This window comes from Denticeps clupeoides, chromosome 8 (genome assembly GCF_900700375.1).
Source record: "Denticeps clupeoides chromosome 8, fDenClu1.1, whole genome shotgun sequence".
Classification (NCBI taxonomy): domain Eukaryota; kingdom Metazoa; phylum Chordata; class Actinopteri; order Clupeiformes; family Denticipitidae; genus Denticeps; species Denticeps clupeoides.
Genome location: NC_041714.1, coordinates 14978759 through 14991477, shown reverse-complemented (window position 1 = coordinate 14991477; position 12719 = coordinate 14978759). Strand labels below are relative to the sequence as shown.

Genomic DNA, 12719 nt, shown 5'->3' with positions numbered 1-12719 from the left:
AAGTGGCTGTCAGCTGACATGTTGCCCACTGCCCTCTTAAATCATTTGCCATACCCTGGGCTGTTTTAGTTTAATCCTCATGTCCAAAAAAATAAAAAATAAAGTCTTTTCATTCTTAAATCCAAAGTTCAAAAGGCCAGACAGCTGTAAACAGACAGTTGAAAGATTGAAATCTGAAATGGCATTTGAAATGAACTACAATAGCAATTCAAGCTTTGATTGACGTACAGTTTTTAAACTAACTATTGTTAGAGGTAATAGTGCATGTATTGCATGTATACAGGTTATTAACCATAATTTAATTAGCATGTGTGCAAACATCCAAATCAAGTTGCATCCTTGCATATCTAATGTAGCTCTATATATTATGAAGCAACCTGCATGAACATTTACCAGATTTTTTTTTATATTTTAGAACAAAACTGAAGACACAGGACTTTGAAATGCACTAAACAAAAAAATAGCACACAAGTTAAAATGTTTGAGTATCTCTTGCTGTGATGGCAGCATTTTTCACATAATTTTCACTGGCTTCTCTCCAGCTCCTTAAATTAGAAAATGAGGATGGTTTTATAACACATTCTGAAGGTTAATGCTGTACATTTTCTTATTATTTGCTCATGTTAAAAAGGAGGTGACTGAAATTACTCCTCCAACAAAATACAAAATATGTTTTGGAATCTTCAAAATGGCCTCCATGGAATTCTCCATAACCACCAGAAAGTAGGTTTTTCCAAACTTTTGACTGGTAGTATAGTTTTAGATGCATTACAATGCAGAAATAAAAAGGTTTTAAATGGATTTTGTTGAGGAACGAAAACGTGCAGGGCTCCAGACAAGTTGACCTGAACAAGTCACACTTAAAATTTTAATTTAAATTTTTTTGGCTAATTCTGGCATTTCAATGCATTTTTTTAAATTATATTGTTGTATATTAATTGTTATATAATTACATTGCATCTTTCTGCATCTTAATCAAATTGTGAGGTGCTTAAAGATTCCCACCCCTAATGTGAAGTACCATTTAAGCATAATAAATATAACAAAATGAAAACTTGATGAGAATCTAACATAGCAAATGTCATGTAGCTGTGAACATATGCGAGTGCAAATAATCTAAAAATGATATGAGGGACAGATGTGGGAATATGCCAACCTGTGAGGCCTCAGCCACCATAGTAAAATCATGTAAGCTGTTACACTTTAGAGGGTATGTGGAAGGGGTCATTTGAGGCTACAGACATATGAAAGAACACTTGTAATTTTTTGCATCGTCTCATAATGTCAACGAATCTCTCAGACTGCCACATGAATAAGCCGCTTCTCCAGTATGCCCAACTCCCAACTTTAAGTGGCTCGAAAATAGTCTACGCCCCCTGTGTGGGTGAAACTACTATTGCTCTCAGGTACGGGCTGCTAATGCGCGCTGACAGGCATTCATACTCATGCGATTTTTGGCCAGAATTCCCTCCTTTTGCATTATCTCAGCAATAAAGCAGCCACTGCATTAGCACCTTGATATTTAGACAAAGGCTGCTTATACTTGGCACTCAATGTGCAATTACAGCGACGAAAGCGTCTGAAGGGCAGCTCTAAAGCGCAGTTCATGATACCTGAACCACGCACAAGGTTCTTAATTGAAGTTACTGTTTGGTAAAGATAGGGCATGTCACCACTTAAACCTGAAAGGATTCGTTTTGTTGCCCAACATCACAATCATAATGGTGACGCGAGTTGTATCACACAATTGACTTCTGTTGACTCTAGCTCTAGTCATTAAGGTCGCTGCACTAGACTATTCAGTAATTAACTCGATTCTGCCCGATCAAAAGGTGTCTAAGTGGGTCAAACTATTTGGAAAACACACTAATTCTGCAGAGAGGAAGCACTACTGATGAATAGAACATTCATTGGGAGAGAGTTGGCTTATTAGTTACCCATCCATTTCATCCTGGTCTTAAAAATCACATTCTTCTCCCCGATGACCTCATTGTTCTGACAGTATGACAGAGTGGAAAAATGAACAGATTCCCCACAACTTGAGGAAAGAAATCCTTGAAGACTGTGTTATTAGTGAGTGAGATACTGGACAGACCCTCATCCATCTGTATGATTCTTCTGCTATGAAATTGACCTCCAAACTGGCTCTGGAGATGGAGCGCTTCAATTTAACACAGAGACACCATTTCCCAGTTTGGCTGCTTTCCATCTCTTTTCAGGACCTCTTGTCAGGGTCCTTTGGTGGGAAGCCCAAAATGGTCATGGAAGCTAAAAAACCAGAGGGTCTGTCTTCATCTGTTACATCTCTGTACTGCCCACATACCCAATTCTGCTCTTGGGTGTGTCCAAATGCTAGCGGTGTTCCGCCAAAAATACCCAAAAATGACCCCATCGTGGTTTTCACTGAACGTGGCCGAGTGAAGCAGCCCACACAACACAGCCTGTTCAGGTCCATATTTACACTGGAATAAATATAGAGGAGTGGAACGAGCGCCGGTAAGATCAAAAGTAATCCAATTATCAGAATCCTCTGCATCTCTTTTTATTATTCGTTGTTTTTCGCAGTGCTATATAAAAATAACACGGGGCCTGCTCACTAAGGTCACACCATTTATGTCTTAGTGATTTTCAAAAATTAAGATATAGAAACGAGATGTGGCTGCTTGCTAGCTATTTAGTTTTTGAAGTGAAGCCATGATCTACCCACCACAATTGTTTGTGACACCCAGAAGATGAATTTTAGTTATGTTTTTTTCAATACGTCACACTCCCAGGTGTAGTGCATAGTCAATCTCCTTCCCTCCGTTCTCTACACTAATAACCCTTGTATACCGGGTATGTCACTGGATGTCACGAACATGACCACGCCCACTACCGACACCAGCATGCAGATTATCGGCACTCAGAATGGTGAACTTTAGAATCGGAAGAACCTTGTATGAATGATGATGATGGTGATTCATTTTCTTTTGCCTCCTCAGGATTCTGGAAAGCTCAGTGTTGAGAGCAGAGGTGAAGGATGGGGAGATCCTGCCTCCTACCATTCAGAAGCTGATGAAAGGATACAACAAGTACCTCAGGCCTTTTTTTGACAGTGAGCAGAGCTGCACAAACACACACACACGTGTCACAAGCAGACACAATGTTGTCATTTCTGGTGCATGTTTATTTTTTTCATATAGTTAAGCCTGAGCAGATATGTGAGGGAGATGAGATGACAGAACTTCCTCAGCTCTCACCTGAAGATGAAACATCTGAGAGATGCATTTTTAAATAGAACATTTCATTACATTTTTACAGCTTGTTCCTGTTGAAGATCAGCATAGGCAGATCCAGACTAAAATCATAGGTCCTGCAGATCTCCTGCAGGTTTTAGAGGCAGGTGTTCTTAAAGGCTTCATTAAGAGGAAAAAAGAATGGTCTATTAAGAAAGAACTGAAATGTTCAGATTATCTATCATATGTGTCAGGTATTGCCGAGTGAACATCCTCTGAGCGCGGTGGTCTCCTAGGTTTTGCCAGGGGACATATGAGCGGGAAGCCGAAAAGAGAGAGTCAGCAGGTTTTCCTCTGACAGGCATCATCTTGTCAATCACATGAGAAACTTGCCCACGGCTAAGTGGCAAACCCGTACGCCAGTACTAATTTCACGGATGGTGCCGTTCCTCCTGCTGCCTTCAGAGGCTTTGATGTCCTTGATGTTACTGTGGCATTTATTTATTTATTTATCTTTTTAATTATATCTAATTTCCCCATTTAGATGGTCCTGTTACCGTGGGCATGAGTTTGGACATTGCCAGCATTGATACCATATCAGAAATTAATATGGTAAGTGCCTCATCTCTTTTTAAGTTAATACGAAAGGTGAGTAGTTCACTGTACTCAGAGCTTCTGTGTAAGAGTCATCTTTTACTGTACATATATCGTATTCGAGTCGTGCTGTAAATAACACGCTTAGGGGCCTGTTCACTAATGTCACATTTACTTCAGGCCCCATCCCTTTTCTTTATAAAAACATCATTACGCACAAACTAAAAGGGCTTGGTGGGTGGCTAGTTCTCCAACATCAAGGTGACTGTTTACTTCTGAATACATGAATTTATAATAGTGAATAAATAAATTATGTGAAGACACTTCCACGCTTTATTTAGTGCCGGGAAATGACTGCCCTATTTTTGGAGCTGTCTTGAGTGTGGAAATGAACCCTGTTTGCTTTGGATTCTTGTCTGTGAGAATCTCATTTATCTCTCCGTAATGTAATATACATGTAGCTGGCAAAACAATCTGAGGATTACTGAAAGGAAGCCTGAAGGTGAACGGCGACAAAAAACAAAAAAGCCATATTTGCATGATCATGTTCACGTGGGAGGAGAATGTGCAAAATAAATAAAGTAAGGTTTCACTGTAGAGATGAAACTATCTTCATGTTATTCCGATTGAAAATCTGTTCATGGCATTGTTACAAACTCTAAATTAAATTCAGGGTATTTTGTAGCAATTTCTACACAATTCTGGTTCATTTTGTAAAAATTTCAGTGCAAAAAGCCTTGATAGATTCTGTCTGGGAGCCAGGATCTCAGCTACAGAGAAAGTCTGCCATGAGATGCCACCCCCCCCAGCTAATGCTGTAGCTGCTGTGTTGAGGATGCACAAAGAAAGGATGAAAAGACCCTCTAGGCCACAGGAGCACCTCACATTCTATTTATCTCACCTTTTAATATTTATCTCACCTTTCACATTTACAGCATTTATCAGACGCCCTTATCCAGAGCGACTTACAATCAGTAGTTACAGGGACAGTCCCCCTGGAGCAACTTAGGGTTAAGTGTCTTGCTCAGGGACACAAGGGACACAGTAAGTGGGACCCACTAGGCTACTACCACCCTACTACCACCTTTTGCTGGTCAGGGCCAGTAGTACTTTTCCCACCAAAAATATTAGTATCGTCTGCCTATTAATGTTAATCCAGGTGTTTTTGGAGTGAATGAGAAAAGTTTTTGAAAAGAAGTCCCATGTGCACCCAGGATTACACTGCTACCATCTTCCTGAGGCAGCGGTGGACGGATGAGCGACTGGTCTTCGAAGGAAACAAAAGTCTGAGTCTGGACGGGCGACTGGTGGAGCTCCTGTGGGTTCCCGACACCTTCATAGTCGATTCCAAGAAGTCTTTCCTACATGACATAACAGTGGAGAACCGCCTGATCCGGATATTCCCCAACGGAACAGTTCTGTATGCGCTGAGGTATGCCTTCTGTGAAACGGTCTCATCTGCCTTGTTCTTAAGAACGAACAAGACCAGAATATTGATTCTACCAAAACGTTGAGCTTTTCTATAAAAGTTTGCAAACCAGTCATTGTTTCTAACCAGAATCCTCTTCAGCAGAACTTCACGCGAAGCTCCAACAGATAATGCGCTTGCACTGCACATCAACCTCAATCCATCGTTGTACCCCACAATGAGTTTCTGCATCCTTCTTTGTAGAGCTTCTATAGATGGGGAAGTAGTAGTAATAGTGGTGTTATTATATGGTACAATGTTGAAACTTTGAATGAAGATTGATTCAGTTCTCAAAGACAGAACAGAACCTTGATGTTGATCCACTCAGATACATTTTTGAAATACTGCCTCTACTTTTTTGCCATCTGGCTTACCTTCAGTAATTACTTTTATTGTTTTTTTATTGTTTCTGTCATCATTCCTTTCATCTGAACAGCTCTTCACTTCTAATCCAGTCTCTACAGCTACAGAAAAAAGTTTCACTTTTTGATTAACTTCCCCACTACCCATCTCGGGACATTGAGCTGTCTTTTTTTTTTTTTGCTTTGAGTGTTGCCATGCTCCAGATGTAGCATCGTGCCCAGAGGCTTCTGTTTTTCCCTTTTCAACTAAGCGCCTTGTTCTTTAGGAACATTGTGATTGCTTCTTGTCTCCTCTATTCAATCACAGATTTTTCTGTATCCAGAGCTTTAACACAATCCTCCTTGTCCAAAGAGCTTTGTATACTTTATGAAGATTTTATATAGAAAGCAACATGAATGCCAAAATACTTGCCAAATACATGCTTTTATACACAGTTGTCATAGGCAAAACTTAATAAAGTGTCTCACAGTATGGGAGGCAGTTGATAACATATAATGTGTATGTGAATATGATGCCAAAGCCCATTACCCCATATCCCATGCCCTTTAAAAACAGTGGTTCATTATGACTGTAAACAGGTTAATTTTGCTACCTGAATTGATGAATTAGCACAAATCGTGCATTATGAAGTTCTCCAGCTGAATGTTAGAGGTCAAATGAACAACTGAATAATTAAAACTGTCACAGTTCTGGCACTGATGCGGATGCCCTTATCCAGAGGGTTAAGTGTCTTGCTCAGGGACGCAATGGTAGCACGTGGCATTTGAACCTGGGTCTTCCGGTTCATAGGCGAGTGTGTTACCCACTAGGCTACTACCACTTACTTATTTACAACATAACACACCATATACAATAATCCGACAAAGACGTGATACAAACAAGATAAATATACAGTCAGGAATGACTGTTATGATATACTGTTATGATAAATCCAGATGTAGGTATCCCACCAGGTCCTACTATGACAAAACCATTTAAATATTTTCTTGGTTTAACCCAGAGATGTAACACGACACAGTGTCCTGATGGTTACCAAGGGACGATATTTTGATATTTAATGTGTCTCAGCATCAACGGCAAAAGCTCCCACATTACAAGAATGCATTATTTACAGATTTTAAAGTCAAATGATTTACAAACATCTGTTTTTTTTACCCCTTCTCCTCCTCTCTTCTTGCATCCAGGATCACAACCACAGTGGCCTGTAACATGGACCTGACCAAGTACCCCATGGACAAGCAAACCTGCACTCTGCAGCTGGAGAGCTGTAAGGCTGCTGTTTTATTCATCCGCATGTCTGTTTATTTGCTTGAGGTGGGAGAAGAGAGGCAGCCTCTCTTTTGTAAGACGGCGAGTGGAACACTTCTTATATTCTTTCTCTCCCTTCCTCATGTGATATGCCAGCGAGAGTTGAAAATGCACTTCATTAGCCGTTGCTCTGGCAACAAGAGAGACTTTATTTTTTTTTTAGGGGGCACTGTGTGGGATCGACGCTGGCACTGCTGATACTGCCGAGAGTGTGATGAGATCTAAGAAACAAATGGGAATTGACCTTGGTGCAAAAAAAAAAAAATCATAAAAATATGGCATATGTTAAAAATGCCAGTGTTCATGTACTAGTGAATAAAAAAATACTTTATGAATGTAAAGCTTCATATATTCCATGCATGATTAAATGAATCAGAAATGTCAGAAAAGTGTTTTAATTTAAACAGTCAATACATGGTTGGAGCTGAAGGGTTGAGGATTACATGAGAACAGGGGAAATATATGGTCAGTCCAGAAAAGCTGCATTTAGTGCCAAGCTCAGATCAGGCTTCCAGGTTTGTGTTCCAGCTCCATGTTACATAAACCTACAGCTGGAGAGAGGGGGGGCGGGTGAGCGAGAGAGAGAGAGGGGGTAGTCGCTTCATCACCAGTCCCCTCGCTGCTCTTCTCTCCTCCTCTCTGCTAATGAGAACGGGAGACTTTGTCTGCAAGCTGCCAAAACAGAGTTGCGACCTTTTGCCGAGCGACCGCTCCGCCCAGTACATCCAAGAGCACCAGCCAGAGGCTAATGGGTGACAATCCATACCTCCCACACCTCCACCCATAAGCCTCATTAGCAGACTGTATCTGCATGCTGCCCATCCAGTCGCCGGCCTTGATGCCCCAGGCTGGCGATAAAGAGGCTGTTGGATTTGAATACAGCAGACCTGGGTCAAATGAGAGTGAAATATTTATTTGCCTCCATTAGGGCTAAAAAAAAAAAAGAAAAAAAAGGTGTCTGGGGACTGGCATCGTGAAAGATTCATGTTGTGGCCTTATTGTTTCTAATGAGAACATGGTGGGGTGGGGACACACACCGATTTCAGCTGACTCTCCAGAGCAGGATGAGTGAGCGTCCTGACTGGGTGCTTCACTTGCAATTAACCATTGTTGACCACCATTGTGATGATTCAATACAGATGATTTCAAGACATTTAAAAATTAGATGGTATGACTGGGTTTTAATAAAACGTAAAATAAGTTAATTCTTTACTTCGGCCCAATGTCAGGTTCTTTTTAATCAGAAACTTGAAAAGGGTCTCATTTATATCCATTGGTCAAAATACATTGTGATAAATAAACATTTCAACAATTATTTTAATAATTATTGGTCAAGAGGGACATGTGACACTGGCTTTTAATGAACCACCTCACTGTCAAAACTTCATGAACTTCATCCTCAGACCTGCTCCTGAGGATTGTTCCACCATTGTTCCACTCTCTTGTTAGCATAATTTGTGAAAATGGCATCAACAAATGCGCCTGGGGGAATTCTTTGGTCTACGGGGTAATTTTTCTTTTCACTTTGTCCTATGGTTCCCTCTAGAGGTCACAGACCTGTAGACACCAGCAGAAATGAAAGAAGACATTTGAAACAGAGTTTGAACATTAAAGTTTCAATGAATTTTTGATGAGTATTTTCTTCCTCTTTGTGTGTAGGGGGCTACAACATAAATGACGTCATGTTTTATTGGACCAGGGGAAACGATTCGGTCAGTGGTTTGGACACTCTGCGACTGGCCCAGTACACAGTGGAAGACCACTACACATCAGTGTCTGAAGCCATCTATGAAACAGGTACCCAGACAATCAGAAAGGCTCCTGTAGAGCAAGGTAAACAATGTAATAGGGTTTCTGATGCTGGCAATTTAAAATTTAGACTGAAACCTGAAACTTGTTATAAACTCAAACACTTTATTAACATTTAGAGCAAATGAAAAAACAATAATGAGTTTTTTTTTAATATATAAAAAGGTTGCATGTGTGACAATTGGTTGTCGCTTCAGTGTTCCCTATATGCCAGACATTGATGAGACGAGATGTGGCATGTACGTGTCAGTGTACATTCACAATTCACAGATTTTTATGCAAAGTGTTAGAGTAAATATAATCGCGATCACAGATCATGATCATATGGTTGACTAGCTCTGACTTACAATGACTTTTCAATGAAACAAGTGTTTTAGTGCTTGCAATTACATGCAGTTTTTTAACAGAGAAATGTATTGGTTGAAGACAGTACTGCTTACCAAACGTAATATGATACTACACTGTAAAAAAGTTGAGAAGGGTCCCAGGTGGTAGTAGCCTAGTGGGTAACACACTCGCCTATGAACCAGAAGACCCAGGTTCAAACCCCACTTACTACCATTGTGTCCCTGAGCAAGGCACTTAACCCTACATTGCTCCGGGGGGGACTGTCCCTGTAACTACTAATTGTAAGGCGCTCTGGATAAGGGCATCTGATAAATGCTGTAAATGTAAATGTTGAGAACACTTGATAAAATGCTCTGCAGCCGGTTTCCTTAAATGTTTTAATTTTACCAACTTTTTACAGTGTAGTATTGATTATAAACTATTTCAGTTAGTGTGGGCAACATGATTTGTACTTATATGGGATTCCTCTTTTATTAAGGGCACTACCCCAAGCTGATCTTTCATTTTGAGCTGAAGAGGAGCATCTTGTACTTCATCCTGGAGACATACGTCCCCTCCAGCCTGCTGGTGGTGCTCTCCTGGGTCTCCTTCTGGATCAGTCAGTCGTCTGTCCCTGCACGCATATGCATTGGTATTTTGGTTCACACCCTGCTCATAATCACAATATATATACACACTTGTTTCCCTAATGGTTTTATTAAGTGTCTGTGTGTGATCTTCAGGTGTGACCACTGTCCTAACCATGACCACCTTGATGATGGGTGCACGGACGTCCTTGCCCAATGCAAACTGTTTCATCAAGGCCATTGACGTGTACCTGGGCATCTGCTTCAGCTTCATCTTTGGAGCCCTAATCGAATATGCTGTGGCCCACTTCTGTACACTGCACCACCCAGACTGCAACAATGGTCTCATGGTGAGGAACCCACCCAGAACTTTTTCATTTCTTCCCGTGCTTCACACTGTGACATTATGTTCTTCCACATTTCCAATGCGTCCTCCCTCAGTATGGCCACCCAGTGCAGGACTGTGAGGATGAGATGAACGGCATTGTCACCACCATCACCAGCAACTCCATTCGAGCCAAGAGGCGCAAGGAGAGCCCCACCCTCACTCCGGCCCCAACGGCTGACCCCGACCTGGGATGCGCAGTCACCTCCAGCCCCCCAGCCAGCGAAGACAAGGGCCCAGAGACCCCTGAGGATGCCCTGGAGCGCTGCCTGCGGACCATGTCGGCGATCCGGAGGGTTTTGCGTGCATTGAACTGCTGCCACATAGAGAACCCGCACTACATAGACCAGTACTCACGCATGACCTTCCCCCTGTCTTTCATTCTGGTCAATCTGCTTTACTGGACCTACTACTTGTACTTCTAAACCACAAAGGAAGAGCATGTTCTCTTCCCTCATCTTTCAGGTCTGTGGAATATCACTTTGATTTGAGTCCAACTGTCTAGAACTAACATTTCCAGAACATTTGTTGTCTAGAGAAGTGTGACACACTCAGAAGTTCCAAAACGGAATGCTTGGAGCATTATTGTCAATATTGCTGATTTCCTGCAGACATTTTGGGAGGTTTTCGAGTAATTTTTTTTCACCACTACACATTTTGCAAGGACACGGGCGTGGCACTTTCAGCACCATCTATTCACATTTACAGCTCATTTACAGTGGCAATTATCTCTTTCAGTGGCATGTTTATTCAGTATGGCTTAACGACTGCTTTCATCGCCCAGTCTTATGTTGCGGAATTGAATTCTGGGAACATAGCGATTTGTCCTCTCTTGCTCTCTCTCTCTTTGGTTTTTATTGTCACCATAAATCCTCCAGCCATGGCTCCCTGTCTCACATTATGGAAATTGAATTTCACCGAAGGCCGCTGTAAATTGTTTTATACATTTAGCCATTAAACTCTTCATTTTCAATGTGTTTTACAAGCTTGCAGGGCTTTATCGGGAAAGGCAAAAGCAGAACCGGGTTCTCAATAACATATTTAGTTATGTACATGCATAGATAATTTAAGTACAGTATGTCCAGTAAATAATCTGTTTATGTTCATGTAAATACATAATACCGGTAGCATATATTTGACGTTGCATTCATTAATTTTAAGTTTTGTAAGGCTTGTTCAATGATGTTGGCTGTTCAATTTTATAGATCCTTAAATTAATAAGTAATGCATCATTCCATGCAATAGTTTCCTTTTTATGCGAATTACTGTACCAATCAATACGATGCAATACTGCCATCTATTGACATAGAACTGTCTTTTTTTTTTTTGTGTGTGTGTGTGTGTATGTGTGTCTGCCGTCATAAATAATTTGATTGGGTTTTTTTAGAGACCAAAGACTATCTCAGTTGCATTTGGTCAGCTGGAGCTCTTTTGTGTTCCAGAGAATCAAAACTCATTGAGGAAACCAGTCAGCATGCAAAACCCACTGTTGCATTTCCATCACAGAGGGTCTTTCCAGCAGAACAGACCTGCTGGAATTTGTATTTAATGCATGTGCTCTAATATATTCTCCACATTACTTCTTTTCTCGTAAATTCATGAATAATGTGACCATGCTGAATTGACAGAAATGATCCAAAATCCATCCATTTTCTTCTGAAGCGATGGTAAAACAATCTATGGATGATTTTTTTTTATTAAAAAAATATAATTTTATAATGCCTGCATACTAGAATTTGAATGCATAACTTATTATAAAAAACACATATTGTTTTCACTTATGAATGAGTGAGGATTTTTGTAATATATTTTGTGTAATGGAATATAGAGGGATTTTCAGACATGCATCTCAAGGGAGGACCAAGCTATTTTGCACAATTGTTCATCATATTTTTTTAAACTAATCAGATAAAGAAAACTGGTTCATCTTATTAGTAAATGACATTTAACTTTAGTGTCAGATTGCAGATCGCACTGGTCTGATTTTGAAACTTTCCAGTGCCAATGTTGTTAGCCAAAGATTTAAATCATAGACACACATAGATACCGTTTTAATGATGACAGCCTTCCCTTTTTTCTTTTACTTTGTATACAACCATCAAAACATTTCAAGCATTTTCCTCCAAGATTAATGCAATATGTAATTCAATACAGTATAAAAACAACAAAGATGTTTTAGATGTTTCTACTTATCTAGAACTGCAGTTCTAGAACCCAGTTCTGCTCTCCCATCCCTACATCACCCAGACCGACTGACGTTCACACTAGCCAGCTGTGGACATCCTCCTGTAAAAAGTTGTTGATAGTGTAATATTTCAGCATTGTTGTAATAGCTATAACTACTGTAAATAAACAGCAGTAATGCCTCGCATGTTTAACCAACGTGTCTGTTAGCAATGTGAATAAAACCGAGATGTGAATAAAACGTTCTGTACTGACGCTGTTGTTGTGGATTTAATGAGGCATGCAGATGTTTGCTGCATGCACAGGAAACAAGATGAATAATTAAAGGATACATGAATGTGATTTTCAGAACAATATGGCAGTTGGTGTCTGGGGAGACAACAGCATGAACAAGACATGTTGATTCAATTAATTAAGTTGTGAGATCAATGTATTTCTAAAATATTTTACACAGTCACGAAGAAAAGATTAATAAATAG

At 40.3% G+C, this 12719-nt stretch overlaps 1 protein-coding gene across 1 annotated transcript in view; it reads left to right on the top strand.

Moving 5' to 3' along the window:
- LOC114795967 (gamma-aminobutyric acid receptor subunit pi) overlaps positions 1–12494 on the top strand; it is a 28005-nt gene extending 15511 nt beyond the window's left edge. Inside the window, exons 3-10 of the mRNA XM_028989728.1 lie at positions 2982–3094; positions 3760–3827; positions 5024–5241; positions 6825–6907; positions 8608–8745; positions 9584–9736; positions 9828–10021; positions 10113–12494. Coding sequence (XP_028845561.1) covers positions 2982–3094; positions 3760–3827; positions 5024–5241; positions 6825–6907; positions 8608–8745; positions 9584–9736; positions 9828–10021; positions 10113–10481 — 1336 coding nt within the window. The 3' untranslated portion in view covers positions 10482–12494. The remainder of the gene's footprint in view (positions 1–2981; positions 3095–3759; positions 3828–5023; positions 5242–6824; positions 6908–8607; positions 8746–9583; positions 9737–9827; positions 10022–10112) is intronic.
- Positions 12495–12719: the final 225 nt, after the last annotated feature.